General features: G+C 44.9%; 1 protein-coding gene across 4 annotated transcripts in view; it reads left to right on the top strand.

The window, feature by feature from the left end:
* Positions 1-20,112, top strand: part of Msra (methionine sulfoxide reductase A) — a 333,253-nt gene that overhangs the window by 149,979 nt on the left and 163,162 nt on the right. For all 4 annotated transcript variants that reach the window (XM_006988796.4, XM_016007236.3, XM_042285014.1 and 1 more), the window contains exon 3: positions 12,394-12,513. In XM_006988796.4, coding sequence (XP_006988858.1) covers positions 12,394-12,513 — 120 coding nt within the window. The remainder of the gene's footprint in view (positions 1-12,393; positions 12,514-20,112) is intronic.

Here is a 20,112-nt window from a genome sequence, read left to right as displayed (position 1 = left end):
GGGGAAGGGGTGAAGCTTGGCAGTGGTGAGAATCCAGAAATACCTAAGTCTGAGTGGTGCAGACGTGCGCACATCTGGGCATGCATTCAATTAGAGGGGAGCCTGAAGAAAATGCTTTATCAGGTTCAAGCAGCATTAGGAACGGATGTGGACAGAAAGCAATTAGCCGTCATCAAATATTAAAAATATCAATCAGCTCCTACTTGCTGTATGGCATCTCTAATTAGCAAAAAGTGTTTTTAAATTTTGTACTTTCAAGTAAGAGTTGTGGTAAGGGAGGCACCTTGCTGAGTCTTTAACACAATGTGTAAAACTAAAGTCGTTGTGCAAAAACAAAGGGAATAATTCCGTTTTTATCACATGCTCATCTTCCATGAGAGTCAAAGCCCATCGTCAAACTCCTCCTTTCTTGTCTTCTCCTCCTCTGGATCAGCAACGACTGGACCCGGCAAGCAGTTTCTGTCACTAGGGCCCACGGAGTTGCTGCTGACCCTGCCCTGCCTAGATCTCGTTGAGCAAAGGTCTGTGCCACCCATTGTGGCTGGACTTGAGTATCCCTGGGGTGCCCTGGTGAGAGGTCTCCTTTGGGTGTCACTTTGTCCCTTTCAAGAGGACAGGGAACTTAGTGAGAAGGGTCTTGGAGATGGTTGACATAGTGTATATTCTGTGTATCTTGTCCCCGATAGCCATTGGAAATGCAATTCTGTTGTATAATAATGGTGTTCTCTGAATAGCCACCATCAGATTAGCTGTCCCTGATTGAGAAAGTCCATCAGGATTGGACCTGTTGATTGATGTTCCCTCTGAGAAGGAGAGGAGGGGGGAGAGCCGTTAGCCCCTCACCCCAAATTCCCACACCCCTCCCAGCCATCTGAATGTAGTTCTGCTGTGATGCCGGCAGCCTCTGCCAGTGCTAAGACTATAAAAGCTGGAGGGGGTTAACTGGTGAAGAGGTCCATCAGGGTGTCCATCATCCATGTTGGGTGGAGACTTTTCAGCCAGCGACCCCTCACCAGTGTTCTGTAAGGAAGCCCAATAAACTCACTGCTTCCTGGGGTGAAATGTGCTGCAGTTGTAGTTTGGTTTGATCCTGGGATCTTGTGAGGAGGGAGTAGACATTGTGTGTGTCTCCCAAGGGAAGATTCATAAAAGAAATCCCAGTAGAGTGCCCTTTAAACTCTCCCCGGGCCCACAGGCTGTGCTTAGTTAGTGGGTGGTGCTGAACCCCCGGCAGAGAGATGCAGCCCAGAAGCAGTGTCTAGTTCAATGGAAGCGTTGCTTAGCTACCCACAGTCCAGTGTCTGAGGCTGTGTCTCGGGTGGCTGCAGGAGAAGGAACAGCATCTTTTAATTCCATGCAAGCCCGGCTTGAATCCCAGCCTGCCTTGATTCTGTCTTTGGACAGTGACCTCAGCAATCTGAACTTCTATCTCCTTCAAGTAATGTGTCTTCATGGGGTTCGGGGGAGTCCACAGGCACAGAGGCTGGTTGGTGCACTGTGTGGCCCCCAGATGACAGCTGATGAGAACCAATTCTTTCCTTCCTTCCTTCCTTCCTTCCTTCCTTCCTTCTTTCCTTCCTTCCTTCCTTCCTTCCTTCCTTCCTTCCTTCCTTCCTTCCTTCCTTCCTTCCTTCCTTCCTCCCTCCCTCCCTCCCTCCCTCCCTCCCTTCCTCCCTTCCTCCCTTCTTTCCTCTCTTCCTGTCATATAAAGAAAAGGGCAACAGGGTGTTTATTGACTGTGGGAATGATTTCATTTCCTTGTTGGTGTTAGTGCTAAAGTCACAGTTTGAGGAAAGGAGGGGATGAGGGGATGGGTTTCAGGGCGCTTCACGTCACTCCATAGCTGGCATCACTTGGTAGTCAAGTTGAATGTTTGCAATGTTAGTTTCAGTTGTCTTCTAGATGATAGATGGAGATTTCAGAACCCCATAGTATGAACCAGAGGCCCACAACTATATGCCCATTCAACCCACAACTATATGCCCATTCAATACCATCATCCTTCTTTAAGCTCAGGGTACCAGAGACCTAGCCTGTGACAACACAGAGGTGACAGAGAGAAGGGGAATGTGTGGAACATTAGGCTTTGAAAAGTTCTGACTCCCAAGTGGCCACTGAAGGGATGGGTTGGGTGGTGACCAGAGCAGAACCACAGAGTATTGTGATCTCCCAGAGACTGAGGGCAATGGGAGAAGCAGCTCTTACTGTGGGCGAGGGTGTCTGGAGGGTGAGCGTGTGTGTTGAGAAACCAATAAAAGTTAACTTTATTTAGACTGTGGTAACGAGAAAGAGATTGTTGGGTGTGGAGGCACTTGAGTGTAGGAGGAGACGGGATACTGAGTAACCCAGATGTGCCGAGGAAAACATGTGAGTGAAGTGTGTATTTGAAATGCTTCTGTTTTTTTGCCTTCAAATCAGCAGGGCAGGGGCAGTAAACATAAAAAAAAAAAATAACCCAAACTAGAATACTGTCATATAAAATAAGAAAGGGTCATAAGCAGAAAACAAAACAAGGCTTCATTAATAATTTAAAATCTATAAACAAGAGTAAATATATTACTACTAATAATAAAAGAAAGTTTTCAAATACTGTTCCATGCTTACGAGATGCATATCTAAAACAGACATATGGAAGAATTAAAAATAAAGAATAGGAAAAGATATGCCAGATATATACAAAGAAAGTTAACCCAGGGGCATTGTTATTAGTAAAAATAATTTTAAGAACAAGTCTTTTAATAGCATTCAGTAGAGATAGTAAACAAAGACGTAGTGCCAAGAAGGTGGAACAGCAAGGGACTCGTAGACGCTAATTATACAAAACTAACAGAACAAGAGAGAGCGCGGGCTATTAGAGGATATTTCATATAACTTAATGTGCCAGAATCTTGACTGGACCCATGTGATTTCAGGTGAATTAGGATGTCCCAAGCTTGTACACTAATGTCAGGAAAACACTGTACCCAAGCCGTAGAGTTCCCTAGTTGGCTTTAGCTGTCAGTTTGAAATAGCCGAGAGTCCCCCGAAAAGGGTTCAGTTGAAGGATGCCCAGGTCATTTTGCCCTGTGGGCATGTCTATGGAGGATTGCCTTGATTGTTGATGGATGCAGAAGGGGCCAGCCCACTGTGAGTGGTGTCATTCTCTGGGCAAGAGGTCTTGGGGTCTCTAAGAAAGCTAGGTAAGCATGGGTCTGGGACCGAGCCAGCAGGGAGCATTCCTCCATGGTTTCTGCTTCAAGTTCGTGCTTAAGTTCCTGCGTTGACTTCCCTCAGTGATGGCCTTGACCTGGAAGTGTGAGCTGAAATAAACCCTTTCTTCCCTAAGATGCTTTTGGTCAGAGTGTTTTTTATCACAGCAACAAGCAGGATACTAGCACTGAAATGTTTGTAGTATTTCAGCGCATGTGAAATACTCAGAAAAAGTGTGTTCTGGTTATAAGATACATTTCTAACAGGATATGGTAAAAGCCAGTTTCTAAGCCAATACAATAAAATTAGAAATGAAGATGAAAAGATAAAACAATGAACAGCCACACATTTTTAAACTATGTACTCTTAGTTAATCAATGTGTTAAAAGGAAATAATATGGGGGCTGGAGAGATGGCTTGGGGGTTAAGGGCCATCACTGTTCATGCAGAGGACCTGGGTTCAGTTCTCAGCACCCATGTGGTGGCTCACAACCATCTGTAATTCCAGTTCCAGGGGATCCCACACACGTTCTGGCTTCTGAGTGCATTGCATGCACATAGTGTGCATGTGTACTTCGTAGTCTAATGAGGCATTCTCAGTAAGGTGTGTATGAGATTAGGGTTTTTTTTTTAATTGAAAATTTATACAACATATTCTGACTACAGTTTCCCTTCCCATCTCCTAAATCCTTCCTGCCTTACCACTCAGCCAACTCCATACCTTCTTTCTCTTTAGAAAACAAATAGGGAAAAAAATAAGCAAATAAATCAGAATTAAACAAAACCAAAAAACCAGCAAAAATGGACAAGAAACACAAAACATACACACATAAATACAGATATTCACATACAAAAAAAAAGACCCATAAAACATAAAATCAGAAACCATAATATACAAGCAAAAAGCCAGTAAGATAAAAATTGCCCAAACATGGCAATACAAGACAAATATAATCTACAAAGACACAATTGTGTTTGCTTTGTGTTGGTCATTACTACTGTGCCTGGGGCCTACCCTTCACTGTGGTTTGTATATTTAGTGAGACTCCTTTTTTTCCACACAAAGGAAAAAAAACCTGATTTTTCCTTTGCAGGCAGTTGTCACTCGGGGATAGGTTCTTGGTTGGGGATGGGAGATCTTACGTCACCCATTTTACTCAGCGTTGTACAAAGGTACCAGCAAGGAGGGAGGGAATGAAACTCTCATTTTGGAGAATCAAGGAGAACCTGGAGACAAACAGTAGAACTAACAAGAGATTCCTCAGGGCTCTCCGAGTATAGAGGAAGTCCAGTAAAACCAGCAATAGTTTATGCTATAGTGGGAAGCAGTGAGAACATGTAATAGAAGAGCATGGTATTTGTAAGAGCAACACAAGTCAGGACACATAGAGCAGTGTCAATAAAAACATGTTAGCTTGTGCAGAAACTGTGTCATGGTGTCAAAGAATAGCCAAGAAAATTTGCATAAATGAAAAGTGATATTAGACTCATTGATAGAAAAATTCAATATTACTAGCATGCCAAAATACTTTTAAATTAATGTGTAAGTTCAATGTAGTTCTAGTAAAAATCCTAAGAGGATATTTTTATGGAACTTGACAAGCTGATATTAAAATAAATTGGGAATATTAAAGGGCCAGAATAGCAAAGAAGACTTTGAGGAACTTTAAGAAGATTCACTCTGCCAGATATCAGGACTCATTAAAAGGAGGGTGATTAGAATGCTTGATCTTTTTGATACATTTGGACTCTGTTCACAGTGCTCTCTGCACCAACTATCAATGTGAGAATTAGCCCTAGCTGTCGCTGCCTGTCCCTCACTACCTTCCTCCCTTCCTCCGCCTCCTTCCCTCCCTCACCCCTCTCTTTCATCCTGCTTCTCTACTCTACTGTCAAGGCATCTTTCTAAGTCTGTCTTCAAAATATATTCCAGGGCCTGGAGAGATGCTCAGTCAGTAACATGCTTGTCTTGCAGTCAAGAGGCCTGAGTTTAGATCATCAGAATCCATATAAAAGTCAGGTGTGGTGGTACAGGTCTGTAAGCCCAGCACCAGGGAGGCAGAGGTTGGTAGATCCCTATGGATCCTTGGCCAGCCAGCCTAACCCAATCCATGAGCTCCAAGTTCAGTGAGAGATCCTGCCTTAAAAAATTAAGGTGGAGGGCAACTGAGGAAGACACTTGATGTCAACATATGGCCTCATACACATGGACACATATATGCACATGTATACATACAAACTATACAAATACATATATTAATGTATATATTGTATACAGAATATATGTGTATGTGTGTATGCATGTATATATGTATGGACTTTATATGTGTATATTCCAGGGTCAAATCATGCCTTTTGACTATCTCTGCCACTGACTCGTCTCCACAACCAGAATCTCCCACCTGACAGCCAACTTCCTATTCTCAGTGTCTGTCCTGTCTGTTCTATATAGAGAACAGCCAGAGAATCTCTAGCAAGACAACAGTTTTATTGTGCCATCCCCTGCTCAGCACTCAACAGCATCTGTCCATCTCTCTCAGGTAAAATTCTAGAATCCTTACATTGTCTCTCAGGGCCCTACCTGATCTGCCTCACCTGCTTGGGTTCCTATGTCACCCTCACTTCACTCAGGCCACACAGTGTCCTTCAGGTGACAGACTCTTGCTGTACTTGATCGCCCACTGCCTCGGCATCTTTGAAGTTAGCATCCTTTTAGGACTCACTTAGAACACTGTTAAATCACCCTCTCCCTTCGCTCCCATCTCTCTGAGAGTGTTCTACTCTTCTTACTTTTTAAAGTTCTTTGTTACTCTCTCTGCATCATCCATGTATTGATTCTTATGTTTGTGTTTATTCACTGAAATCTGTACCCTAGAAAAAGGTAAGATCATTTCTTGGTTCAGGTGCTCCAAGTGCTTAGAACACTTCTGGTATCTAGCAGACACTGCATAAATAATCACTGAATACATGAATGAACAAGAGTATAGTATGGGTGCCAGGACAGAGAGATGAGTGGAATAAAACAGAGATGCCCGAGAGAAAGCCATATCTATTGATGTTTGGTGTGTGGGGAGGGGAGGATGGACTATTTAGTAACTATTGACTTGGGATATTTGCTCTCCACATTAAAAAATAAATAAATAAAAATAAATAAATAAATAAATTGAACACCTACTGTGTACAAATGTCCCACAACACCCTTATTTACACCTCACACAAAATTTACTTCCAGATATTCTAGTAAGTAAAATGAAGAGGAAATGTAGCTTTCTTGTTTAAGTGAACATGCATGACCACATACACTCAAAACCAAGTAATAGAATGTTTGATTATGCTGGATCCAGTAAACTCAAGCATTATTTTAATCCCTCAAGGCATTATTTCTGGCACATGCAGCTCCTCAGGGGACATTGACTGGCTGGAGCCTGACTATCTACCCCACTAGGGGTCATTTCTTGTTCCCTATTAAATATTAGCAAATTGACTCTCTTTTTACTTGTAGTTGATGTTTTGCTTGTAAGTTAGTTACTTTTCTGTTGTTGTGATAAGACACCACAACCAGGGCAACCCATAGAAGGAAAGTCTTGAGTTTCTGGTTCCAGAGAGAGAAAAGTCCATCACTGTCACACCTCCTAAGCCTTCCACACAGCTGGTGACTAACTTGAGGGGCAAGCATTCAAATGCCTGAGGCAATAGGGGATATTCTCCTTCAAACCACCACATTCCACTCCCTGGCCCCCATATTCTCCTGACCATCCTACAGTGCAAATGCATTTAGTTTAGTTTCAAAAGTCCCCAGTTTTTCACAATATCAACATTGTTTAAAAGTCTAAAATTCAGTCTTTTCTGAGACAGTCTCTTAATTATAAGCCTATGTGAAATAAAAAAGAAAATTACATACTTCTAACATATAAGGGCACAAAAGATACCTTCCTATTCCCAAAGAGAGGAATGGAGGCATAGTGAAGAAATCCTGGACTGGAGTCGTATGGAACCTTTGAAGGGCAAACTTCAAATCCTGTAGCTCCATATCCAGTGTGAAAAGCCTTAGATGGCTCCACCCTTCTAGCTTTGCTGCCTGCAACAAGCACTCTTGGGGCTGGTTCCACTCCCTGTCTGCAGCTCTCTTTGGCAAATATCCCATGGCTCTGGCTTCTCTGACATCTTGGGGTCTTCCAGGCAATCCAGGCTTCGCTTTCACAGCTTTAAGCAGGAGCCTTTCTGGGCCTCCATGTAGAGACTCCCCCGCCACATGCCTGGGCTCAGCGGCTCTCCTTAACCATGGAGGAAAATTCTGCAACCACTTGGCTTGTATGTCCTGCATGTCTCTAAAGCCAGAAGCATGTGGACAACATTCTTTAGGCCGTTCCTTTTTACAAGTTAGAAGCTGAGCTAGATGAAGTCTTTCCCCGAGCATACCCTTCCCTTTATGGCAATGCAGATCAGGCCTCTCTCGACCCCCTTGTCTGCAAGCCTTGGCTGCAACATTAAGGTTCCTGGTGCTCTTTTTGCTTACTGAACTGTGTATTTTGTATTTGTTTAGTCCTTTGCTCTTTTTCACTGCAGATCTACACAAGAGTGATTACTAATAACCACGTGATGGGGTCAATATTAGGCTGTCTTGATGTTTCCTCCACCAAAGAAATTAGTATGTTACTCAGGCAACTTCTTAGGATAAGACCAGACAGCCATGTTCTTTGCCGAAATATCTCAAGAATGATCTCTAGCCTGGTTGCTGATATTGCTCCCCTTTGAGACCCCTGCAGCTGAGCCTCCACAGTCTACACGGCTTTCAGCCCTGCTGTCTTCTAAGCTCCTACTAGGATGGTTCATTAAGCTCTGTTCAGCCACTTTTCTAGTCCAAAGTTCTTTGTGTTCCTCTATGAAACAGCATGGCCAGGTCTGTTACCACAATATCCTACTCCTGGGACCAACTTCTAAGGCAACTTATAGAAGAGTTTATCTGAATTTCTGAGCATCCAGGTTACGGAGGGCTCGAATCCATGTTGGTGAGCAGAGCAGCAGGAGACAGGGACTAGATGCTGGGAGCAGAAGCTTGGGGCTCACTGTTTGAACTTCAAGCACAAGGCAGAGAGGAAACTGGGAACAGTGTGAGTCCTTTTTGCTTTTGTTTTACTGAGTAGCCCTGGCTGTCCTTGAACTTGCTCTGTAGACCAGGCTGGCCTCGAACTCAGAGCTCCATCTGTCTCTACTTCCTAAGTGCTGGGGTTAAAGGCATGTGCCACCACCACCCAGTGAGTCTTTAAACTCAAAAATCCCACCTCCAGCGATATACTTCCTCCAATCCTGTTAGGATCCTGCACAGCTCAGGGTCTTGTGTCTTACGACTTAGGTCAATCAGCAGGTGCTGGCAACTACGTGGTCAGGCAATCTGTGCCTTAAAAAAGCTGGACGTGGACCCCCACTCTCTCTGTGTTCTCTCCCTGTTCCCTGCTCTGCTCCCGCCATCTTTCTTTCTCTCCAGGCCTGGCTCTCTCCCCTCCTACCCTCTCCTTCTTTCTAATAAAGCTCTTTGTAACTCAGGTAGCCTGGCTGTGACTTTTCCGATGGCAACTATCGCCGCCACCAGCGGCACCACACCTCCAAAGCCTCACCAAACAGCTCCAGCAGCTGGTGATATCTCATTCAAACCTCCACTGCTTGTCTTTAAAAGCTTATAGAACAGTCAACCCTTATCTGTGGAGGATGCTTCAAGAACTGCCTGAAGCAATAGGCCACTTGGCATGCGTTCTGTGGCTTCTATTCTGTGTGTTGGCATCCCTTTGACTACCACTCTTGAACTTTGAGGCCTTCTCTAAAGCCAATAAGGGCTCTCTGAATACTAGCACTGAAATACTGCCACAGTTGATCTGATTTCTGAGATGGCAAAGACACTAATGGGTGGAGGCATAGACAGAGTGGATACACCGGACAAGGGATGGCTCATGAACTGACTGGGAAAGAATGGAGTGGTGTGAAATCTCCTCACACTACATGGGGCGGGGTACAATTTATAAACCGGGAACTGATTATTTCTGGAATTTTCTACTGGATACTTTTAGATAATGATTTGTTAACAAGAAAGTGAAGCCACAGATAAAGGGAGACCGCTGTATCATACAGATGGATGGTGTCGATGTAACCAACAGTCTTATTAAATAAGAAACACAGAAACAATGTAAAAGAGAAAGCTGAGAGGTCAGAGCTCAGAGCTAAAATCTCACCCTTCCGCCTGCAGTGTCCCAGCTTCCCGAAAGAGAGCAATATCCTGTCTGTACGTCTTTTTTATAGTATTATTGTTCTGCCTTCTCATTGGTTGTAAACCCAAACACGTAACTGCCTCGTCACTGTCTGTACGTATAGCCCTCTAGGTCTTAAAGGCGTATGTCTCCAATGCTGGCTGTATCCCTGAACACACAGAGATCTATGGGATTAAAGGCGTGTGCCACCACCGCCACACTCTGTCTATGGCTCTAATAGCTCTGACCCCCGGGCAACTTTATTTATTAACATACAATCAAAATCACATTTCAGTACAATTAGAATACCACCACAGGATGGCCTGGACAGCCTGGGACCAACTGGGCCTGCATTGAAAGGTCAGGGAGGGATGGCAGTCAAATGGCCTTTTAAAACGCACTGCTTGTGGAAGTCCACGGCACCCTTGGGCACCATCACTGTAAGTCATGGCACAGTGCAGCACTGTTTTGTTCACAGAGCCCCACAGATGTTAGACCCTCTATGGTCAGAACCCTCAGCTCAGCACAACTCTTTGTACCCAGGGGGGAGCTGCCCAACTCCCTTTTTTCTTCCCCAGCTGTGCCCTGTTGTCTTGGCTAAGCCAGGACACTGCAAGAAAACCAGCTTGCCAGTGACCCCACGTGCCACGGCCACGGCCACGGCCACGGCCACGGCCACTCGGTTTGAAAGATGCTCAGTACACTTTATGTTTACTCCCAGCAAACAATCCATTCGACAACAGGAGAGATGATATTACAGAAGACACTCGAGGGGCATAGACTCTTACGCTGTCACTACGTGCTCTGCTTTTTAAAAATGGTTATGTGTTACATTTTTAAACTAATAGGGAGCTACTACAGGAAAAAGTGTCCCCTCCCCCCCACCAGGGTTTTACTCTGTAGCCTAGGCTGGCCCTGATCTTGCAGCAAATCTTGCTACCCTAGCCTCTCCTGTGCTGAGATTACGGGTGTGAGCCACCACACCCAGAGCCAGAAAATTCCGAAAAATAAAAAGAAGGCTTTTTTACATATGTCACTCTGATAAAACCCTGGTTACAAATTTAATACATTTCTTTCCAGTCTATTTTGGTATGATTATTTCTTTATAGTTATAATAAAAGCATGCATATAATTGTGTTTTTCCTTTTTAATTTAGCTGTAGATAATTATGATATAATCATATACATGTGGTACTATCAACATAATGGTAATTTTTACTGCATTGAATTTCATTATTTTGATTTATCACTGTTGAAAGCTATTAACCTATTTTTGCTAGATTTCTGCTCCCATTTTAATAGAATATTTCTGTATACTGTAGAACTTTTTGTCCACCATCTTTTTTTAGTTACCACGTTACTTTGATTTTTTTTAAAAGTACAATATTAGCGAATGTTAAGAATGTCATGAAGTATATATTCTTATCGTCCCATCAAAAGTCTAGCTAGTGGAGAGCTTCTGCTCCAAAGGCATGTGCTCATTCTCCCACTTGTTTCACCTAGAACTTAAAGTGTTGATTTGGATAAAAAATGTTATTTGAACACTTGGTCGCCAGTGAGTGGTGTAGTGAGGGTTATGGAACTTTCAGGAGGTGCAGCCTTGCTGGAGGAAGTATATCACCGGAGAGGGCTCTGAGGGCTTGTAGCCTCACCCCACTTCCAGTTCTTCTTGGCTTCCTGTGTGTAGTTGAAATATAATCTCTCAGCTTCCTGTGCCTGCTGCCACGCCTTCCCCACCTTTACAGATTCATCACTCTTTGGAAATGTGAGCCAAAATGGGCTCTTCCTTAAGTTGCCTTTGGTCATGGTGTTTTTTATCACAGCAACAAAAAAGTAACCAATAAAATCATATGTGACTCATTGAAGGCATATGAAACTTGGGAGAGAGAGCAGTTTTGCTTATATATGTGCGGAAATGGGTCAGAGAGCAGCAGGCATCCTAAGCAGCTGGGGATCTTCCTGTAGAAGGTGGAGGTCCAATGTTGGGGCAATGCAGCCTTTATCACGTGTGCATGTGTGCTTTGCAAAGCCAAGTCTTGGTTTGCGTCAGATGGCCAAAGGGATCTAGTGACAGCTGGTCTAAACGCGGTGATGGCGGGTTGAGTTTGTTGGTTGCTTGTAGTTTCTTAGCTGCCCTGAACCCCCTTTCCAACCCCTCGCCCATTTGCTAAGTAATAGAACTCACAAAATTTTACTTTTGGGGTGAGCCTTGCCTTATTACTTGCATATTTATTGTAACTTAATATTTTTTTAAAGCTGAATGTATCTGTGAAGTTGTTAGTTGGCAATAACTGCCTCAATCTTTATTGATCTTGTATGTTTCCCCTTTTTAATCAACGCAGACTTACACATCTTTGTTACAATCATTGCGTAAATTTCTATTAACTTATGAAGTAAATGTGGAAATATTCTTAAAATAGTTACCCTTTTACTATGTTATTTGGAAAAGTGTATTTTTGCTATCTTTAAATTGTTTTGAGAAGTTTTAATATGGTCACTTATTAGTGTGTGTGTGTGTGTGTGTGTGTGTGTGTGTGTGTGTGTGTGTGTGTGTGCATGTGGAGGACAGAGCACATCTTCCTGGGCACTGGTTCTCTCATTCCACCTGTTGAGGCCTCTTGTGGTTCCTGCTGTTCTGTACATGGTCCAGGGTGATTCTGCTGAGCTCAGCCCACCACCGTTTTGTCACAAGAATACCGGGATTACAGATTGGAGCCTCCACATCTGGATTTGTGGCTCTGGGGATGGAACTCCAGTCATCAGGCTCTATAGCAGGCCTGCTACATGCTGAGCCATCTTGCTGGCACTGTATTATTCTTCAGTGCTGAAACCTTTGCTTTAGATATTCTTCAGTGTTAACTCTGGGCCTTCTTGATCAGCTTCTCCGTTCCACCCGACAGGTGTGGTGACATATAGTAACCGCCTTGATTTGGATACATGATTTATCTTTGTTTTGTTCTCTGCAGGAATGGGCTGCTTCTGGGGGGCCGAGCGCAAGTTCTGGCTCTTAAAAGGCGTGTATTCAACCCAAGTGGGCTTTGCAGGAGGCTACACACGCAATCCCACCTACAAAGAAGTCTGCTCAGGTAGGGACAGTTGTTCAGTCACTGGAAGAACATGGGAGGGCTCATCCCTGCTGGTGGGTGACAAGATCTTTGAAATGCAAATATATTTAAAAATATGTATTTTTCTCTGTCTTTTTTTTTTTCAACCATTTCTGTAAATATACCTCCTTGCTTCTCCCATTATAGCTTTAGAGGATAATGAACTTCCTGTGGAATGTATTTCACTTTTTTGCTGCGGGGGAAAAAAAAATCACATAACTCTTAGTTGATTGGAATAATTGTGCTTTTAGCTCAGGAAACTGGGCAGGGCTCCATTTGGCAGTTCTTTGAGGCTCACCTGGTCTCATTCACGGGACCTTAGTCACCCTGTGGAAAGTTCAGGACCAGCTGGTCTCAGATGATCTGATAGGCAGTCCGTGCTGGCTGCTGGTCACTCACTGCTGGCTAGGGAAATGGAATGTCTCAGGCTGGTGTGAACCAATACTTCAGGATTGTCCCCTGACCTCTATATGTACACCATGGTGTACACACACACACAGCGGTGTGTGTGAAGACCTGGGAACAGCAAGATGATGAGCCTTGTTCTCCTGTACCTCATTTAATATTGCCCCACTGACCGAACTGGGGCACATTGTGCCCACCCCACCACAGGGATGCAGAGAGATGCAAAGAAATCAAGACCATTGCTACAGTGGTCTCCACACATCTCAAATGTCTCATGAGGTAGACATATTCTGGAGGGAAATCATGAGAAGCCATGCTGTGATGCGTGGCTCTGTCAATCAATTACCACTCCTGGGCCAAGTTCCCCTCCCTGGCTGTCTATAAATAAACATTTTCTAAAGCACATCTGTATTAGTATTAGGTTCTCTAAAGAATGAATATATATACATCTGTATCTTCAAGGTGAGAATACATATGTATGTATATATACATTAAAAGGAGGTTTATTAGATTGTCTTATATGATATGATGAGGCAATCTAACAATGGCTGTCTCACAGTGGAGAGGTGGAGAATCTGGTATGAGGCCGACGTCTCCACACACACACCCGCCCCCCCCCGCTCCCCCCCCCTGTGTTGGAGGCCTCGAGGAGAAAAAAAAAGCAAGGGGTTGGAGATGACTTGAGTTTGGATCTTCAGAACCCATGTCAAAGTATCTGCAATCCCAGCAGCCCTTACCTAGAGATGGGAGGCAGAGACCAAAGAATCCATGTAAGCTGGTGTCCAGCTGGCAGGGCTTAGGAAGTAGCAAAGAGATTCTGTTTCAAACACGGGGAAAGGTGAGAACCAATACTTCAGGATTGTCCCCTGACCTCTATATGTACACCATGGTACCCCCCCCCCCCCCACACACACACATCCCTAAGTACCTGCTCTCCATACTACTAGCCTCACTCTGCAAAGGGCAAAAGCCAGTTCTGATACTGTAATAGCTGGTCTGTGTAACCTTAGGCACTTTCCTTATTGACAATCTAATTGTCATCTGAATTCCTACTGTATGTTAGCACTGCAATAAGTACTCTTTAAGTCTGCTTTTTTTACTCATGCAATCACGTGGCATCCTAGTCTCTATCCTTTACAGAGGCATCGTTGAGGCTCGGAGAGCTCATGTGACTCACCCAGGGCCCCCATAGCACAGATTCCACCTTAGTTGCTCTCCACTCATAGTTTATGCCATTGACCTTGGTGTAAATCTCCCAGCTGTTGCTACAGCCTGGTTGTCCTCATTTCAGTTATTCCCACTTCTTTTCTCTTTTAGATCTCTTCATTGGCTGAACTTCCAAGTATATTGCTGTGTTTTTAAACAAACAGCTGGTATCAGGCTGCAGCAGTGGGTGAATATGAGAGTCAAGGGATGAGAGAGGGGGGGAGACAGAGAGAGAGAGAGAGAGAGAGAGAGAGAGAGAGAGAGAGAGAGAGAGAGAGAGAGAGAGAGAGCTGTCCCTTTTATCCCAACAGGACTGCTAAGTTAGGGCACAACAAAAGGCGTGGTTGTTATGGAAACTGATTCCAGAATACTAGGAGATGATGTTGGGTTCTACCCAGACTCCAAAGGAAAGGTGCCTTCTTTGTCTAGAATTTATTGTTGTGATTATAGAAGTTAGACTGGGTAAAGGTACCTCTTGTGTAAAAGTGACAAAACCCCCAAATCCCCGAAAGTAGCAGGAATGCAGCACCCAGCTAGGGTGATGGAGGGAAGGAGCCAGTGAAAGATTTTGGACTGAGAAGGGTATGCAGACAAAACAGGTCACCTGTCTGGACTCCTTTCTGAAGCCCCCAGTGCTCCCAGCTTGCCTGAAATTTGTCACCCTGGAGGCGTTTAACTGGCTAAGGAAAACAAATGGGAAAAAAAAACCCAAAGCTGTCCTGAGAGGCACGGCTTGCTGAGGTTCAGAGTGAGGTGAGCTACTGTACGTCCTCCAATCAGCGTCCATTTTGCTCATTTTCTCATGCATCTAGTTAACTCTGGAGTTGTGATTGCAGCCCATGACTGTTTTCTTGAGGTTTCCGCTGATGGAGAGGGGGTTGGAGCCTCTCCTGTGCTAGCAGGGCTCCTGAGCGAAAGGCTCCATCTGGTTCCTGGGCCAGGTACTGGGACTGCAGAGAGGGGCTGTCCAAACACCAACCCACAGGATGAGCATAGCCCACGCTGCTCCCTTCAGGCCATCTACCATAATGCCAAGGCAGTGCTGCCATGGGCTGTCTCTGCACACAGATCGGGAGCCACGTGCCACAGAGCCAGAGTCTCCCGAAGGCCATGCGATCTTGCCTATGGGGATACAGTCTCAGTAGACAGGCAAGTGTGTTTGAGGGCAAACGCAGTGCGTGTACAGAAAGGGTATGACTCCTGTTCCCATAGTGTTTCTGGAGTAGGCAGATGGCAGGCCACTGAACCAAGACAGAGTTCCGATAGGGCACGTGGAAGAGGCATAGACAGCGACTGGCAGCTGAGAAGGGAGGTGACGCAACGGTGACACAGGGAAGTGTCTCAGTTCCTTTTCTGTTACTGTGACAAAACACCATGACCGAGAGAACTTATCAACTAAAGCATTTAATTGGGCTTCTGGATTCAGAGGGTCAGTGTCCATGATGGCGGAGCAAAGACATGGCAGCAGGAACAGCTGAGAGCTCACACCTTGATCTGCAAGTAGGAAGCAGAAAGGCACATTGGGAGTGACAGGGATCTTTTGAAGTTTCCAAGCCTGCCCGTAGGGACACACCTCCTCCAACAAAGTCACGCCTCCTAATCTTTCCCAAAAGCTTTAGTAACTGGGGCCAAGTATTCAAATCTATGAGCCTATGGGGGCCTTCTCATTCAAACCGCCACAGGGAGGGGTACCTGGCGTCTGCTAATCCCACCAGCTGAGAATAGGACCACTACCATAATTTCTGAGCCAAATTTGAAGCAAGCTTTAATTAAATACTGGCCAGGATGATGGACTCTGGCCAGGACCATTCCAGGGTTCCCAGAAAATGACAAATGAGTCACATTTTGCAAAGGCTTAAAAAGGCAATCCCATAAGGCCACTGTCTTTATTTCCCATCAGGTCCAATCAGGGGCAAGCATTAGACTGGATTAATCTCGTGTTGTCCAGGGTGACTTTGAACTCACAGACATCCAGACGGATCTCTGCCTCCTGAGTGCTAGGATTAAAGGTGTGTGCCACTACTGCCTGGCCTCTATGTTTAATCTAGTGGCTGATCTGTCCTCTGATCTTCAGGCAAATTTTATTTGTTATAGTACAAACAAAATATCACCACAGATGTGTGCCAGGCTATCCTCATCCCTGCATGTGACCTGGGCCTTATGCTCTACTAATTACTGGGTCCTGATGTCTCTTTCAATGTTTTAAATAGTATAGTCCCTTGGGAAAGGAAGAAAAAGATGGCTGTATTGAGGTGGGAAGAGACTGGATTCAGACTTACTGGACCCAGAACAACAGCTGGCCAGCCTTGACTATATAAAAGGAAGCCAGGACCCCAGCAAGAAGTTGATGAGCCTGTGAGTTGAGTAGTGGGAGGTTTTGCTGGTACCTCTAGAGTGCTGGGGGCAGACATGCAGCCTCTAAAACCATGACACTCTCAAGTGCTCCCACCAGCCTCTTGCTCTGCTCCTTCTGCTGTAGAACCTTCGAGTCTGTTGACCTTCTGTGGAGATCATTTCCAAGAAGAAGATACAATGAGACCAGATCTGTTAGGCAGACAGACACATTCTCATTTCAAATCGAATCAGACGCCATCCTCGATGCATATCTCAGTCTATGGTGCGTTTAGTCGGCGAAGGTCATTCTCTGCCGGTTGGATTAAGCTGGGGCAGCACTGGAGGATGGCAATGGAGTTTAGGCCTTCAATGCTGAGAGGCAGAAAGTAGGGCTCCACAGCTCCACCAAAGGCTGTGACTGTCATCTTGCATTTCCCTGGAGACCCTTCATCCTTCACATGGACCCCACATTGCATCGTAATGTGATTTCTTTACTTATCTTCTCACTCACAGACCTGTTTTAAGAGTACTAATTCTACTGGGACATGCGTCCAAACTTTCTTTCCTCAGATTTGTCAGTGCTGAATCTGTAGCACAGGCCGCATGTTCTTTCTTTCCCCCAGAGCACTGTGCTATGGGGTTTGTGTCATTTTGTAATGGTTCTTCCGTAGCTCAGGCTGGCTGGACACGTGCAGTCCTCCTGCCCCAGCTTCCCAAATTCTTGGATTACAGGCATGCCACTCCCCTTTCTTGGTTGTCCCAGGTGTTTCAGGCCTGACCTTTGACCCCTCTTAGAGCCACACTCCTGGGGTCTTACACCATGCACGTGGCCTCTGCTTCAATGTGGGACGGCCTTGCTCATGGCCAACAGACCTTGCAGAAGCAGTCTCTCTCCAGGACTTGTTTGCAGTGCAGTGATCTGAAATCTCAGTGGCCACCATTCCTTTCCTAAAGCCATTTGCAAGGATTTTCTCTGCTAGAACCCAAACGTGGCATCACTGTGAGGAATCTGCCTTCTATGGAGGCATTTTCATATAAATAAATAAACAATAACAGAGATAGATAGATAGATAGATAGATAGATAGATAGATAGATAGATATGAATACATTAGTTACTATGAGTGGCTTACATGCAAAAACATGATACTTGATTCTGGTAACACACAATGTGAAGATAATAACCCCATTCTGTCTTCTGGAACTTTCTTCCCTATGGTTAATGAAACTCTGTTCTTCTAGGCTTGCTTTAAGGGTTGGGCTGGCTCTGGTTTTCTCTTTATGCACATGTGCCACATCCAGCACACACACACACACACACACACACACACACACACACACACACACACACCACTCTACACACACACCACACACACGATGCGTCTGAACACACTCCCTCAAAGGATTGTTAGCAAACCTGCTGATTAGCTGGCCTGCCGTTGTCTCCCTCCATTGATTCTAATTGAGCTATTCAGAGTCCTCAATACCCTGGTAGAGAATTATTCTTACACTTTGTAATAACAACCATGCAGATGAAAATATGAAAAGGCATTCTGCAATGGGTAAGCACTTCGGGTTAATTTCGGCACATTAGCCAAACTACAAACTCCTCATTGCTGGTGAAGGAGCCCGGGCTGTGCATTCACTGGGTGAGGTCTTCTCATATTTTGCGTACAGATGTTCCAAACAATGCCATGTTTATCATTCTATTCAAAAGCCCTTTGAAGCCTACTCAGCCAAGTGGCACCAGAACCAAAAGCAAGAAAGAAGCCAGGCCACTCTCCCCACTCGGAGCTCATATGGTCACCAGGACAGCCTGAGGCTTATGCACGTCAGCAGACAAACTGCCCCACAGCGGTGCCCAGTGGGGGCTAGGTCTGCGAGCAGCTGAGAATGACAGTCTTTCTGTGACCTTGCAGTGGTGTTTGTCCCCAAGGCACCCTCCCCAGCCTGCTTCCTCTCTTGTGAAGCAGGAGTGAAGCTATTTTCTGCAGCCAGCATAGTGGTTGGTGATTAAGTTCTTTTAAGATTTATTTTTATTTTACCAATGTTTTGTGTGCTGTGTACATGCAAGTGTATGTGGTGCACGTGCCTGGGTGTGCGCGTAAGGAGGACATCAGGTGTCCTGTCCTATCATTTTCTGCCTTATTCCATTGAGTCAGGGTCTCTCACTGAACCTGGGGCTCATCAAATGTGCTAGGCCAGCCAACGCCAGTCCCCACTTGTCTCTGTCCCGGAGTGCTGGTGTGACGGGTGTGCCCAGCCATGCTCAGCGTGCCTGTGTGTGCCAGGAACCTGAACTCAGGTTCTCATCTTTGCACAGTGAATGTTCTTACTCACAGAGCCGTCTCTCCAGCTCCCTGATTTCTTATTGAAGATAAAATTATTTCAGAACTGGGAGATGACTCAGTGGATAAAGGTGCTTGCCACCAAGCCTGACAACTTTCCCTGGAATGCACATGGAAAAAGAAAATCAACTCACACAAGTTGCCTTCTGGCTTCCACATGCCTTTCATAAGTTAAGTAAATAAATGCAAAAATATTTTAAAAGGAAAACATTTCAAATCAAATGTGTCTTAGAAAATCTGGGAGTTGCCTTGGAGGCAAGAAAGCTGAATAGGTATAGATATAGGCATTGGTATAGGTATACATTAGGTATAGGTATAGGAATTGGTATAGGTATAGGCATAGACATAGGCATTGCATAGGTGTAAGCATTGGCATAGGTATAGGTGTAGGCATAGGAATAGGTATAGGTATAGGTATAGACATTGGTATAGGTGAAGGTATAGGTATAGGAATTGGTATAGGTATTGATATAGGTGAAGGTATAGGTATAGGCATAGGTATAGGAATTGGTATAGGTATTGATATAGGTGAAGGTATAGGTATAGGAATTGGTATAGGTATTGGTATAGGTATAGGTATAGGCATAGGTATAGGCATTGGTATAGGTGAAGGTATAGGTATAGGAATTGGTATAGGTATAGGAATTGGTATAGCTATTGGTATAGGTGAATGTATAGGCATTGGTATAGGTGAAGGTATAGGAATTGGTATAGGCATTGGTATAGGTGAAGGTATAGGCATTGGTATAGGTGAAGGTATAGGCATTGGTATAGGTATAGGCATTGGTATAGGTATAGTTTTAGGTCACAGTACTTGGCTTGGCAGGCTGAGTCAGCCTCTGCCTATGCACATGGCCTGACACCTGAACCCTCGTGTCTCTCCCCCACTTCTGGGCTCTCATGGATCTTTCCCCACCCTTTCCCCAAGTGCCTGTTACCGTCTCCTGAAGCTTCAGGGCTCCAGCTGAGCATTAAGTCAGCCTTTCTCCGTGTGTGTAAAGCACTCAGTGTGTCTTTTCAGTTCAAGGTAATTTCTGCAGTGTTTGGGTGGAGGTGCCGAGGCTGCGATTCTTCCAGGAGTTAAGGGCTCCATTCTTCAGAGGAGGGAGGCGCTGGAGCAGAGCTCGTCAGGTGCTGGAGAACATCTCGATCCCTCTCAGACTGCATTCACTCTCTGAGTGTGTAGTCAGCCTCATTGTACCTTTGTCGATGCCATCAAGGAAAATCACCAAGTTATTGACACACCTCCCCACATGCAAGAATCTTGGTGTTCACTCCTGCAACGGGCAA

The sequence above is a fragment of the Peromyscus maniculatus genome, chromosome 9 (genome assembly GCF_049852395.1).
Source record: "Peromyscus maniculatus bairdii isolate BWxNUB_F1_BW_parent chromosome 9, HU_Pman_BW_mat_3.1, whole genome shotgun sequence".
Lineage (NCBI taxonomy): Eukaryota > Metazoa > Chordata > Mammalia > Rodentia > Cricetidae > Peromyscus > Peromyscus maniculatus.
This window is presented reverse-complemented; position numbering and strand designations above follow the sequence as displayed.